This window comes from Pezoporus occidentalis, unplaced genomic scaffold (assembly GCF_034315485.1).
Source record: "Pezoporus occidentalis ecotype Australia unplaced genomic scaffold, CSIRO_AGI_Poc_V1 ctg330, whole genome shotgun sequence".
Lineage (NCBI taxonomy): Eukaryota > Metazoa > Chordata > Aves > Psittaciformes > Psittacidae > Pezoporus > Pezoporus occidentalis.
The window spans coordinates 277,796-292,711 of record NW_026915269.1 but is presented as its reverse complement, the minus strand read 5'-3'; the positions used below and the strand labels follow the sequence as shown (position 1 = coordinate 292,711).

The following is a 14,916-nucleotide window of genomic DNA, read 5'->3' as shown; positions in this document are numbered from 1 at the left end:
AGCATTCTTTAGCCTCTATTTAGAGAGTTCGAATACTTTGAGATCCGGGTTCAGTCCTGCCTGACACTGGAGAACTAACAGCATTCAGAGGCTGGGGCTCTGCCTGTGTTGAAGGGGCAGATGTCTGGCAGTGGTTAGAAAGATACACTGAATCTAGAGTTCATTCTGCTCAGAGGAATTATATCCTCTGTGTTGTGGTCTAGTGCAAGAGTGGCTCTAACCTAAAACCAAGATTTGCTCTAAAGTTTGTGTTAAGAGTATCAGACTTGCCTTGAGGATCAGATGCTTAGAGTTAAATGTAAAGTAGGATGTCAACTTCTCAGTGTCTTAACAGCCAATCGAGTTCCTTGCTGGTTGCTTTGTTTTTGATTCCCCAAACTGCTGTCACCAGGATGCTCTGTCTCCTTGTTTGCTTTTTGATTTTTGCTTTGGGTTTGGGTTTTAACTGTTCTGCCCAGTAAACTGTGTCTGTTTATTGGGCACAGTAAACTCTGTGGTAAACTCCCACAGGAAGAGTAAGAATTCCCTCACTGACCATCGTTTTCTCCCACCCAGAAGCTGTGAGCACCCCACTGTTGTGAGCAGTGGATGTGAAGGTCAGTGAGATCAAAGCTTTGCTCTGGAGTTGTGATGCACCCTCTGTCTCTATCCACTATTTCTAGAAATGTGTGAGTGAGTTGACCAAGCACCTTCTCCCCTCACTTAGGTTTATCTGTCTTCTGCACTTGAGATCCACTGTGTTCTGAGCAGGATGGGGCAGGTTACATATTTTAGTCAGGCTGTAGTTTGGGCATTAGCCATTGCTTTTTTTCCAGGGACTTGCTCTTGGCCAAGCCCCTCTTATATTTAAGTCAGCCCTTTATCTTCACTTCTTCCTTTTAAATTAGGCTGCATAGCAGAGAGGGGCTCCTGTGGACTTGTTCTGGGTCATGGGGTTGCCCTACTGCTCAGCAGTCTGAGTGCTCCTCCAAAGACTCTCCTTGTCCTGAAAGAGATGCTGGATTAGGCCTGTTTGCAGGATTTACTTCTGAAGGGCTAGCAGAGTAGTTCTGTTGTGATTTGGAATTTGTGCTTCTGAGTGTACTCTATTTAAAAAAGTAAGTTTCTTGTTTAATCATTAATAATCCAGGATTGTTGAACGTCCTGCCTTTTTTTTGTTAACAGTAAGAGGTCTGCTTTAATTGGAGGCTCTAATACAGATTAAGGCTTTAGGCAAATGGGAATCCTCCCATCTCTCAGTGAATTTATGAGTGCTGGGAGAACCATTTAGATAATCAAAATTAGTGTTTCATTAAGGCATGTGCAGTTGGTCACAGTAGGATAAATGCTCAAAACCCAAACCCTGGAACTTTTGAGACCTATCAGGTCATTTTTCTTTCCTAAAATAGCCTGTAGTCTCGATAGCAGATTCTGAAAATCTTTACCTGAATAGACCTGGTGGGGCTACTGATGTGAATAAAAGGTTGAAAGAGGAAGACCTACAGAAGCAATCCACAAACAAAAGCTAGCGAGGGTGTATTATAGCATACAGAATCAGTGAGATTAATTTCTCCTTTACTGACAGTAAAGATTAAAGCCAGCAGGTATTCTGTGCAGCACCAAAGTGGTGACCTAGATGGAGACAGCCTCCACCTGGAGGAGTTGAAATAAATACTAAGGAGTGAAAAGTAGCAAGATGTGATTTGCTTTGTTTGCGATTGCTTCCTTGAAAATCAAGTAACCCTAGCAGTACTGCCCTATTCACATGTGAGGCAAACCAACCATACAAAAGGTGGATGAAGAAAAACCATTCCATGTACTTTCTGTCCAAGGTGATAAAATCTTAATGGATAAAAAGGGTCGGGGGTTTTGCTTAATGAGGAATTCTAGTGTATATCCAAAAGGGGTTTTGGCTCAGTAGCCCGAATTTCACTATGAGCATTTAGTCAGCCAGGCTTCTAATTCAGATCTGTTGTGTTCCAGGGAATGTTTTCATCTCTGAAAGTGAGAGTTTCGAGACTTAAGAAGTCAAAATGCTGTTTCACACTATGATTGATTGGTGTGTGTAAATTAGCTTAAGGTATTAATATAAAAAGTAGGTAGCTGCATCTAATGACTTTTTTGGAGTAATCTGAACCATCTGCCTCTAGATATTAAGGAGTTCACTCTTTAATCCAGATTATGGCTGACAAACTGGTTTTGGCATTCACGTTTCACTAGCATTGTGCCCTTGAAGAGCTGATGGGGCTGTAGAAACTCTCTTGCTTATAGTTACTGGTTTTGAGAACGTGTTCGGTTTGGTTTGGCTTTGTTGTAGTTGTTTGCTTATAGCTCCTTTTTCCTTGAAGATGGCTTTTCTAATGAAAAGTATGTTGAGCAACCAGGTAAAGAATTTGGGACTTGGAGGTGGAGGGGAAGAAAACAAAGAAGAAAGCACTCCTTCTGATCCAGCAGCAGCTGCAGGAATGACCAGAGAGGAGTATGAGGAATATCAAAAGCAAATGGTTGAGGAGAAGTGAGTACCTGTTCCCTTATTATCAGTATGGGGCTGATTGGTGGTAACTTTGTGCAGATAAAAATAACCCAAGAAAAAGCCAAACATTCGGTGTGCTTCCCTTTTCTTAAAGCAGATGAACCTTTGCTAAAGAGACTTTCCAAAATAAAACTTCACCAACTGGAAATGATAAATACTGTATGTGTCATCTGTCCGTCCGTGTCCCCTGTCGTCCCCCCCAACTCTCTCCTAGGCTTTCCTCCTATCTCCACACCTTGATAGGCTGGATTCATTCCTAGTTGATGTTACTTTACCTGTCATTTATCCATAGGAGCAAGCTGTTGTGCAGGAGTTAATTCTAAAATATGTATGATTTGTTCACCTAGAACTCGGTGTGGATACACTTTCAGTACTCAGTCTTTTATTTGTCCGCATCTATTATGGCAGATGTGGAACAAGCAGTGAGTGCTGCTTTAAATGGATGATATTTATCTAGATAAAAGATTTGAGATGATTTTTTTTTTGTAGCTGCATTTTTCAGTTTGGTTTTTCTTTTACGAACTACAAAATCAGCGCTTTTCAACTGATGAATCTCAATCTTTTGACTGTGACTACAATTTTTACCACTTGCTGTGTTTAAATATCAAACCAGAAGTAAAATAGAGGGACTTGACGGATAGGAGTTCAAATCATACATAATTATAAATAAAACGCTTGACTTTTAAATCTCAAATGCATCTGTTCCTGTAATGGTCAATTACATAATGGTCGTGTAAATCCTTCATGTAAGATGATTATAGGTGAAAGGTTAATGACTGACGGCATTGAGGTATCCAGGTCTGCATTTAGCAGCAGCCCTTTCTGTCATAAACCCCTGAATAGTATCATTTCCTTTGGAACAGAATACAGAATGTTTTGCTGTGCCTTTTGTCAAGGGGTATTTAAAAGGGAGAGAGCCTCCTGGCAGCAGGAAGATGCTTGATTGAAACTGAGAATCAAAACAGTATTCCTGGGATAGGGAAAACGCTTGGAAAAAGGATTACTTTTGTCAGGTTTTCAGGTGTGGCATGTGTGTTACACACTGACCTGTACTGAGGATTCGGTGCAGTACTTTGGAAAGTACAGTTTGGAACCATGGTAGGAACACAGGAAGTACTTTCAAAGAGGACAAAATCTGTGCACAAAAAGCGCAGATTGCTGTGTCTTAGGAAAATGTCCTGTGCAGAAACAAACGGGTGGCTTGTGCTGGCAGTGTCACATAGAATCTGCTTCCAGCATCACAAGAGTTTAAGCACGAGGTGACCTCCGGTTTGTGCTGTGCATCACAGCCTGTCACACAACTACTCTTACACCCGTTTCCTGTTCCTACACAGCTTCATGTTCCAGGGAGTGATTAGATCCTCTAGAACAAAAAGGCTTAAGATTAGGCCAGGCACTGGTGGGAGATTGGCTGACTGAGTTTTGCCAGGTCTTCCCATGATGCCAGAACAAGTGAAAAGCTCCAGTCTACCTGAGCAGAAAATCCCCTCCTGCCCCTCAGCCTCAAAGGACAGCCGAAGGGATGCGCAGTAGTGCTGCACACACACTGCCCTGTGGGAACATATCCCAGTACTGATTATGGCTGCTAATGGCTCCTCTGGAGGAGTGGGCAACATGGGAGGCAGGCTGAGAAACAGAGGGAAAACATGCCAGAGGGGCTCAAAACAATCTTCCTATCAGTGAGTGGCTGAAAGAAGTTTAAGATGGTTTCCAGTTAATTTATTCTTCTGAAACAATAAATGGATGCAGAAAAGAGCAGGAAAAGTCATGGATGACAGAGGCCATCCCAGGCTATTAAAAACAATGATGGAGAGACAATTTCCAGCTCCAGTACCCTACACCACTGATTTTTGGAAGCTGGGCAGTTTTGATGCTTTTGTTTCCATTACCGTCACCTGTGGAGATGGGACTCCAGGACAGATAAACTTTTGGTCTGACCCAGAAAGGCTATTCTGCCATTGTGTGTGTGGTGGTATACTGAGAATGTCCCGTTTGTAGAACAGGAGAATTGGCCGGCGGCTGCGTCCTCTGTAAGTGCCTCAGTGGAGTAAGCAAGGCATAAGCATAACTGCCCTGTTCTGCTTTTTGGAGTTGTTCATTGTTACAGCGAGCACTAACAGCTAGTACAGATAGAAATTCCAGACAAGCAGTTTATCCTTCCCAGTTGGTTTATCTTTCTTCTTCACAGGACTCAAGGGAAGTGTTCTGAGAACAAGCAGGAGAGTGGGAATTCTGGCCCCTTAGCATCACTTTATTGATATCAATAATTACTCCTTCTGTGCCTTTGGACAAGATCCGTAACTTTGGGAAAAACTCCTCTGTGTAGCTTTATGCAGCCAAGCAACTGGTTCAGTGTAAAAGACTTTATTTTAATGGTATCTTGAAACACTTTTTCTGACTTCCAGGATGGAAAGAGATGCAGCATTTGCACAGAAAAAAGCAGAGCGAGCCTGTCTGAGGGTTCACCTGAGAGAAAAGTACAGACTCCCAAAGGTACGCCTGTAGTTCCTGACCTCACCTAGGTCAGTCGCCAGCTTTGGAAACGCTGCCAACACAGTCCTGAAAATGACAAACTGCCTTCACTAGTGGGATCCCCTCTGCAGTTCAGTACAGAAATGGAGGAGCCCAGAGGCACGGTTTTCCCCAGTGATTGTTTCTTTTAGACCTGTTTTTCTCTGCTCAGTAGGTGAGTCTAACAGAAAGGCACCATAGAGAGCCCTACATCGATGAAATGAATGAACCAGAAGGCACTAACAAGGACCTGCAGGTTGGAGGGTTGTCTTTATTAGAATCGGTGCTGTCTTAAGCAGAGTTTTACATCGTTCTCAGAGATCTCTCTAGTTCCAGAGGTTGTGTTCAGACCCTTCTGAGAGGAGAGCAGGATCTTTGTTTCATGGACTTTCCAAATTATTCTACTATGTACATAACATTTATCGATTTTGTGTTCCGATCTCTTATGTTTCTTTGGTTTAGCCCCATGTGCTGTGTTACTCTGCACTATTTGCACCAAGACACAGATTCTGCAGTTGCTGTTGTTGACTTCATAGATTTACTGGGGAAAGGGGGAAAGATTAAGAGCTGCTTCCTTCCACCCTGACACAGATGGGTAGACCATATGTTCCCATAGCCTGGGGTACCACAGGGAGCCTCCCCTCTTCTAAAACCTGGGTTGCATCCATCCCTGAGCTTCAGTCTGTGTGCAGGCAGTGAAAAAAATCTTATTTCTGCTAAGTCTTTGGAGGCTCAGGGTTGCGTAGGCTCCTTACTCATAGATTGTTAAAGGGTCATGTGAGTTCTCCCAGGAATAACTAATCTGAGAATGGTGGTGGTTTATATGCCACTAAACTGCTTTTAGCCTGGTCACTCCTTCATTGCTTATAAAAGATTTCTAAAGAGGTTTATTTTCCCAGCTTCGTTAAGATGTCTTTATCTTACAGTTATGTCAAGTATGACTTCAGGGACTCGCTCAAAGTTTATTATTTGAGCAAATGCCTTATTTATCAAAGAATGGCTGTTACCTGGAGTCTTCTGGTTGCTGTTCCCTTCGCAGGCAGTGTCCTGATGGTCTGATCTGTGCGCGCTGGGTTTTCCCAGGAAGGAGGGACCCAGCAGTCAAGCAATTAGAAACTGATAAAGTCACCTGTGCTCAGAAAGTGACCAGATGCTGTAAATACGAATTACAAATAAGGTCTTTTTTGCAGTGTGCTTGATGCTGTTTCTAAGCCTGAGCCGCCAAAGGCCCTCTAGTGCCACGTTCATCAAATTGCAGCACTCTTCCATCATTTGCTTTAACCCTCGAGGCCAGTTACAATTTGCATGAGAAGTGACTCAGCCTTGGAACTCAGATAAAAGTTGTACCACCTGCATTTAACCGTTCGGGCAGGCCTTATAATCGGGGGGGGGAATGGCTTTTCTCTGACTTTGCAGCCAAACCCTTGCTAGGTGACTGCAAGAGAGAGAAGTGCTGTTTTAAAGGGGATGCCAGAATGGTTTGAGGCTGGTGCTGGGAGGGGGGAGCAAGAGGAGAAAATGCTGAGGCTTCTCCACAGTCAGTCAAGCTGCCTCTGCTCACCCTCTGCACGCATCAGCGTTGACCAAAGCTTTCAGAAGCAGATTTGAAGGGAGCACACTTCTCTGTAACAACTCGTTTCAGGTCAGCATGCTCTGTCAGGACATTTGACTTTTAAAATTAGCTGAAGGCACAGTTTGTCATCTTAAAAAATGAAGGGACACCTTCCACTAGAGCAGCTTGCTCCAAGCCCCATCCAGCCTGGTCTTGAGCACTGCCAGGGCTGAAGCAGCCACAGCTTCTCTGGGCACCCAGTGCCTCAGCACCCTCGTAGGGAAGAGCCTAAGCCTGAGAGCTCATCTCAGAATCCCCTCTTGCATCTTAAAGCCATCCCTCCTTGTCCTGTCCCTAAGTGCCCTTCATATATAGGGGTAGAAGGAGCAAGGGCAGATTATATGCTAATGCTTGTCTGTATTCATCAGTTGCAATATGCCATTTGTTCTAGGCCTGGGTGCTCAGCAGAGTGACGAGGCAGAGGAAAGTGTATCTTGAGGGTGAGTTTAATTACAGAAAGATTAATTATGAAAAGAAAAAAGTACCAGATTTGAAGTGGCTGATTGGATTGCAGGCCTAAACCTCTAAACACCAGCATTTTCATTAGCAGCTGAGCAGTAAAATATCATTAGGCTTTGTTTTCCTTTAGAAGGCGTGTGCTGAGCCAGCTCCTGAGCAGCAGTAGTTTCAAAGGCTTCAGGACAACTTGGTGCCTAGCTCTCAACTCCAGGTCGGGGGAGCTTGGGTGTCTCTGATTTTGAAAGTCTCCCGTCTGTAGTGCTTCCTTCAGTTCTGAGGTGGCGTTTAGGTCTCTGCAGTCACCGCTGGTGACCTCCAACGAGCACACGGCCACCTCCCTGCACTCGAGAGCATGCTGTGGTGATCTGTCCCATCTTCACAGCATCTTGACTTTGGTATACACAGTGCACTTTGGGGGCCAGATTGCAGTAACAGCAATAGAAGGCTTGCCTCCGAGGGCAGGAGGTCTCAGCCAGCAAAGAAGATATGAAGCATCCACTCAGCTTTGCTGAGGTGCAGTGGTTGCAAGTAAAATTTTGCAGGATATGCTTTTTGGCATTTGTGTCTACCTCAATAGCACTTCTTGAGTGAAGGTCTGTTTTCTTTTCATCAGCCCTTGTGAAAATGTATGTTATATCCGGAAGAAAATGAAATTATGATGTGCATGCTGTATGTCCCTGATAAAAAAATTCCACTCTGATACATTCTGGCAGCAAAATGCTCTCAGATGTGTGATAATGCATTAATTATTTTGAAAAATGAAAGTCATTTCAGGTAGCTTGCTAGGGGATAGAAACCCTGAATATTACCAGTATCAATCACTAGCACACATTGTAAATGAAAGCATGAAATTCAAGACTAAGCAGGGCCCCTTTTTCAGTGCAAAAGCTAACACTCCATGCTCTCTGGGCTAGATTTATAAGAGAAAGCAGTCCCTTAATGAACCTAATCCTATTAACAGAATTGTCAACTTAGGTTTGTCATCAGAAAGATGTTTTTAGCCATGAGACGTTTGATCTATGGACAACTTTTTCATCTCCAGAGTATTCAATACTTCACCTCTATGCAAAATATTTAAAGAAAATAAATAGATAAATATTATAATTAAATAAAAAACCACATCAAACTCTCTTAATCGTTTCTCTTTCCTTAACTGAGATCCAGTAATCAATTACCTTCTGCAAGGTCTAAACACAGGGGTGTGAGTTGATGGTGCCTGGAGAGGAACATCTGACCACAGGCCTGTCCAAGGACCTCATCTGCAGTATGGCGACCTCATGGCATGCATATTGACCACGGGCCCCACCACCCCTTTCACATCAGTGGTCTGCACATGTATCCACCACGTCACCTCAGCTGGCGCTGCTCCCTGTCAGCGTATTGCCACATCAGTGCTGCTGTTCTGCCCAAGTGCTGGGGGTTGTGTTGTGATGTATGAATTTCTAGCACCTCAGGAAGGGGCTGTGTCATCTGCTCCACGCAGGTGGATCCCTTCCCTAGTCAAAGCACTTGTGTGGGCATTGCTCTGTGAGATTCTGTTACTGAACAGCAGGATGTTTCTCATTCACTGATGTTTAGAGAGAAAGTATTCGGATGCAATCAGGTGTCTTTTCAATCACAAGTGCTGCTGTAGACATTAAAAAGGAAAGTTCTCCCCATGAAAGGGGTGTGTAGTCATGTAATCTCTTGGTCTATTGTGTTATGATGGGAATATTGTCAAGGCTTGATTTCATGAATAGCACCATTCCAGAATTAAAGGATTTTTAACTCATATGCAGCCCTTGCATAAGCTCTAGCTGTGCTGCAGGGGATGCACATTGACCAGGCAGAAACAGAAACTTGGCTCAGGGGAAGCTCTTCATAAGGCATACAGGCTGTAGATAAGCATCTGAAAACAAGCATTTGCTAAGCCTGAAGAAGAGCAGGGGCTGTTGGCACATAATGGGTTGGTAAGTGGGGTAACTGGAGGGCTTAGACAACAAAAGAGAGGATGAAGGAGAAAGCAAAAGGAGGTGGGAGAAGGAACTGGATAAGCAATTAGAAGGGCTGAGCTGCAGTAAGTGCTGAATTCTTTTGCTGATCTAAAGGATTTTTAGACCAGAGTGAAACAGCTGTGGATCCGCTGTGGCAAAATGGAATCACTGTGAGTGTCAGGAGCAGTGGGAACAGGATTGCTCCTGTTCCTACATAGGAAGATGCCTATGAGGCCCTGACAGCTGGGGTGTTGAGCAGCTTCCGCACACCTTCCTGTGCTGCAAAGTGTGATCCCTGTTTAGGGATGCACAAATGGGTGTTTGGGAGTGGGAGACAGGGCTGCTGGTTGCAACCTGTGGCTCCTTGTGCCTCCCTGTGAGGTACCTGCAGCCCTTGGAGGGCACAGTCAGCGTGGGGCTGCTGCGCTACTTACCAAAAATCCCACTTGCAGGTCAAGGCAGGATGAATTCTGATTTTGTATGTAACTGGAACATTATAGGTGATGAATCACAGGATGAGGTCTGGATTCACCCACCCAAAGGATCTTTGCACATAGCCATAGGTAAATCTTACGACAGGGTAAGTTAGACATAAGGGAAGCAGTTCATCACGCAGTGGTGCTGAAAACCGTTTGGCTCCCCTGTGGGTTAGTCTGTGAACTTTGATCTGTTTACAATCAGCCTTCATATAGACAGGTTTAGACTGTATTTAGATTATAGACTGTGTTTTCTGTTTACACTTGTGTATCACGTCTGCATAAAGACGTCTGTGTTACATTGCACCTCTCACTAGGTGGATCTGAGTGACTACTCCAGATGCATAATCAGGGTCAAAGAATACGAGCAGTCACTAGGGCTGTATTACCTATGCTGTTGGATTGTCAGAGTAGCGTCTGACCCAATTTTGGCCTGGGCACTCTCCCAGGCACTTCCCAGGGCTGGTCGTGGAGTTAGGACAGGCATTGCCAATGGGCAGTTAGAGGGGACCACCCTGTTTGGTTGGGCAAGAGAGCTCAATGGCATTGCAGTGGGTTGTTCCAGGCCAGCTGGCCTTGGGGCAAGAGACCAGTGCCAGGCATATTTAATTTACTAGAATAGATGTTGCTTCTGTGTTCTCAGAGATCCTAAAAGCGTGGCTGAACACTTGCAGAGACCTGGAGACTATGAGGATTGGAGTCATCAGGAGGGAGGCCAGCCAGTCCAGTGCACGTTTGGCAGGGTCCAGAGCGGCTTTCTGTATGGGTTTGTTAGAGCCCACAGCCCCAGCTGGCCTGTCCATGAGCTCTGCCTATTTTGGGTGCCCTCTGTAGTCCAAGCTGAGTGTGTTCTGCTGCAGGGTCGTGCCTCTATCGCTGTCCAGCCCCTCTCTGACCTTCAGCAAGGCACAGTCCCCACATACATCCAGGTGGGACAGTCAGGATCTGCACACCCTGCTCACACTCTGATTGCAAGCTGCTGTCTGAAGCTAACAGACACAGTGCCTTTACAGCACCACATTTCTGGTCCTGACTTTCAGAAGTGAGAGCTTGGCGCTTGCAACCTCACTGTGTATTTGCACTTGCAGCATTAGCCTGACTTTGAGAACATCCTGTGGGAAAATACTCTGGTCTCTCCTTGTGAGAAAACACGCTTTAACTTACTTCCACCAGACTTGAAAAACAAAACACAACACAACAGGTCGAATCAGAAACTCCATCCGACATTTCCATTTCAAATCCAAGTAACAGGACGAGTTCTGGCAAATTGTAGAAGAAAGAAGAGGCCACACACATCTTAGGTACTGCTTTGCTTGTGGTTGAGCAGCCCTACCGTGTTGAAGCTCATACTCGGTCTGTTCAAGGACAGACTAAATGCAAAGTGGGTAGAGGCAGGTGACTTGGGCAGAATTGTACTACTTTAGATTGTATTAGATTTTATTTAGAGCTGTGCTACTTTAGACTGCCTCTGAATATGCTCTTCTTTGGTCAGAGACCACTTTGAACACCAAACTGGGCTGTGCGTCACATTTCAGGCTTCTGGAGGGCAGGGGGCTTTGGGGCAACAACATGCTGAACAGCCGTGCATGTTGCCAGAGTGGCCTTTGTGTGCACTGTATAAAGAACCCTTTTGCCAATTGGGATATTGTTTCTAGCTCCCACAGATCTGCCAGCAGCAAGCCTCACCCAGAGGAGTCAAGAGACATCCCTACTCGTTTTAGCCACATAGTAGTAACTGTCATGATACACTCCTCCATATTTTCCTAACAAATAAGAGGAGAAATGAGGTTAATCAGTACAGCTGTTGCAAATATAAAGCTGTGTAAATACACGTCACAGTAAATAGTGGCTATGCGGTCAAGCTTCCCGGTCTGCCTGTCTTGCTAGGGCCCGAACTACACAGACATTGCTCATATGCATCCTCCCATTCATTCTTGCATTCATTCATTCATGCAAACCCGAGACCTCGCTCACTCTCAAAAACACCTCCTGCTGATAGCATTGCTGCTTATTCATATCAGGCCTTTGCTGCTGTCATGCTTCATTTTGGAGATGTAATGAGGCATTAATGCTTATCTTTGATGTGTGAACTGTGTCAAAATATCCTGTTCTTCTGAGCTCTAGATGCAGCAGAATCCACCATAAAATGTGAACAAAATCACCATTGTTTAGGAACTGACACAGCCCCACTGATGGAGCGTTTCAGTGGGCAGGCAGGAAGCAAGTGTGTGTAGCACTTGCTGCAGCTCAGCCCTTCTAATTGCTTATCCAGTTCCTTCTGTCTCCTTTTGCTTTCTCAGACTCACACCCAACCTTCATCCTCTCTTTTGTTGTCTAAGTCCTCCTATTACCCCACTTACCAGCATATTATGTGCCAGCAGCGCCTGCTCTTCTTTACAGCTCAGGGATGCCAACCGAAGACCTAGATACAGTTTAGATGCAGTCTGGGGAAGATGGAGACCTTTGTTTCCAGTAATTCTTTCCTAAGTTTAATGCATCTTTCTTCAGGAAAGCATCAGTTTAGTGCTGATACCTAAAAAGCACACACCAACAAATGCATAGGGAAACAATAGCCACACAGTTCCTCTAAAGCTCCTGCTTCATGGACTGCATCACACAACAGATGACAGTCTATTGTGGCACGTCTTTGGCGGATGCAAATAACTGGTGGCTTTCCTGCAGTATCAGCTTGTTACCACAGGTAACACATGTGGCAAAGACTTCAAAAATGGCAAGTGCCACTGAGGGCTTTGTTTTGAGAACTACTGACACCTCTGAACAACCACTGAAACCCTTCAGGGAGAGAGAACAGAAATCTTAGCACTTGTATGGGGGCTCCTGAGCCCCTGAGTTCACAGCTTTGACTGAAAAATCTGTGCCTATGGTTTTGTTCTCCTTAAAACCAGTAAAACCCCCAGACAAGTGACCAGAAGAGGCTCAGTGGTAGATCCTGGCGCAGCAGAAAGGCTCTCATGCGCTGTTCTTGTTTTCTCCTCTTTGTACCAGAGTGAATTGGATGAGAATCAAATACAAATGGCTGGAGATGACGTGGGTTTGCCAGAAGACCTTCAGAAGATGGTGGCAGAAGATCAAGTGGAGGAAGAGGACAAGGACTCTATCCTGGGACAGCTGCAGAACATCCAGAATATGGACATGGATGCGATCAAGGAAAAAGCGCAAGCCACCTTCACTGAAATCAAACAGGCAGCAGAGCAGAAATGTTCTGTGATGTAGAAGAGCCACCAAGGTCCAAGGGTTATGACTTCAGCCTTGTCTCAGAGGGGCTGGGCTGCAGAGTGAGGGCAGGCTGAGGAATGCACTTAGCTCTATAGCATTAAATGTAAATGCAGAAAAGAGAGAGAGAGACTTAAAACCCCAAGGGGGGGGGGGGGGGATGACATGCTGTGACTGCTCAGTGTGAAGTTAGAACTGAGCCTCACTTTTTAACAGAGCATTTTTCCCCATTAAAAAAAAAAAAGTAGCTTCAAGAAAGCTGACAGTGGGGAAAAAATGTGCCTTCCTCCATGTTTTCAAGGTGATCAGAATGCTGTTAAATGTGTATTGAGAAAAAACGTGCTTCTGGTGCACCAACATACAGGCAGCCACTCATTTAATAGTGCTTGCAGCAAGAAATCTGTCTCTTTCTAATAAAACCATGGACATTTCAAGCATTTTGACACAAACCCAGTATTGCGATGCGGGCATTTCTGCAGAAGCTTCTTTAAAACCTGGGTTTGACCATCTCTGTTCTCAATACAGCAAAAGGCTAAAGTGAAGCATTTAACTCTACAGCTTGGGACAAAAATGGCCAAGGCCTGGTAGCTATCCACGAAGCATGGTCAGGCAGCAACACAGACTTCTCCAGGCTGCTTTAATGTCTCTTGGCTTCAAATGCTGGTCAAACACCAAGAGCCAGCAGAGGCCCCCAGCTTGGCTGCTCTGTGCCAAATTCTGGGGCTTGGGTACCAGCAAATCCCTTGTAGAGGCTACAGTGAAAATGAGCTCACAGGAGCATCAGTCAGGAGCATCTGTGCTGTGTGCTTGCACAGATGTAGTCACCATGCATGACAGCCCACCCCAGAGCTGTACAGCCCATGCACATGGATGCTGTACACAACTCCTGAGCCTAGTAAATGAAGGACTTTGTATGCTCTCCCAAGAGCCAGCCTGTGAATGAAGTTTGCAAATGAGCACATGTAGCACCTTCCTACAGGTTTGTAAGTCTCTTTCTCTCTTCCTCCACCCAATCAAGTAAAAGTGTTCATTTTAAATGAATTAATGCACTAAGTATGGTTTGGTTTGTCTCCTTTCTTTCCCTCTTTTCCTGCCTTCCTGCCACGTTTTTCTTTCTTTTTACCCTTCTCTTCTGGAGATGTTGGTCCTGTCCTCCATGGGACAGCGATTTGTAGGGGGGTTCTTGGGTGCAAGAGATCATCTTGGAAAAGCTCTTTCAGCAATCACTGTTTGAATATAAGCTACATAGGCTTGTCTGAAAACCTGTTATCAAGTATTTTCCCCAGTGCAGTCCTATGAAATGTGCCTTGTCTTCTTGCTCAATTCTTTCTTACTTAAGAAACACAGAAGTTGCCAAGTTTTCCTTCCTCACTTTTTCCAGAGGATGCCCTGGTCCATTTAGAGAGGAATGCCAGTGGCTCTCACATTGCAACAGGTCATTTCTTCAGTGGAGGAGTCCTATGTTCAGCATGCTCATCAAGCATCAGGGCTAGCAAATGCTAACTCAGTTTCAAACACTGCCTAAACCCACCAAGGCTTCTGATGCGCTTTCTGTCTTCCCTCTGTGTTTGTATAAATCTGGTAGGTGTCTCCATGCTGTTCTGGTGCTTCACAGACTGAATTATCTCACCCACAAAACACAAGCCTGAGGCTTTCGATCTTTGAATTAAAATGTGCCTGGGACATCCTGGAAAGCTTCCTGGGAGCACCTGAAGGTTTGAAGGAGCTGATGACATTTGTCAGCACATTTGGGACCACCATGTTCACGGTTTCAGAGGTCAGAGAAGAAAGTACAACCAAAATCACCCAACAAGCAATGAATGAGGTTCCGAGGGCCTGCTGGGGCTGGCAGAAGTGAGTGGAGCTGGGGGGCAGCTGCAGGATGGGGCCCCCCATGCATAGTGAGGGCTGCTCTCAGCCCTGGCTGCACTGACCTGCTGCTGGGAGGGCAGGGGCAAATGCATGTGTACATACGTGCGTGCACCTGTGTGCATGCATGCAGGTGTACATGTCTGTGTGTGCGTGTGTGTGTGTGTGCGTGTGTGTGTGTGTGCGCTGCATGGAAAAGGAGCAGATTAAAGTGTTAGGTCACATGGGAGCTACTGCTGGACGGACCCTACCTGGGATTTGGGTTCTTAT

The 14,916-nt window shown here is 45.2% G+C and overlaps 1 protein-coding gene across 1 annotated transcript; it reads left to right on the top strand.

Moving 5' to 3' along the window:
* The first annotated feature begins 27 nt into the window (after positions 1–27).
* On the top strand, positions 28–13,226 carry CPLX4 (complexin 4). Its single transcript, XM_062629357.1, has 3 exons — positions 28–2,494; positions 4,918–5,005; positions 12,550–13,226. The coding sequence occupies exons 1-3, from the start codon at positions 2,328–2,330 to the stop codon at positions 12,775–12,777; spliced, it is 483 nt and encodes a 160-aa protein (XP_062485341.1). The 5' UTR covers positions 28–2,327; the 3' UTR covers positions 12,778–13,226.
* Positions 13,227–14,916: the final 1,690 nt, after the last annotated feature.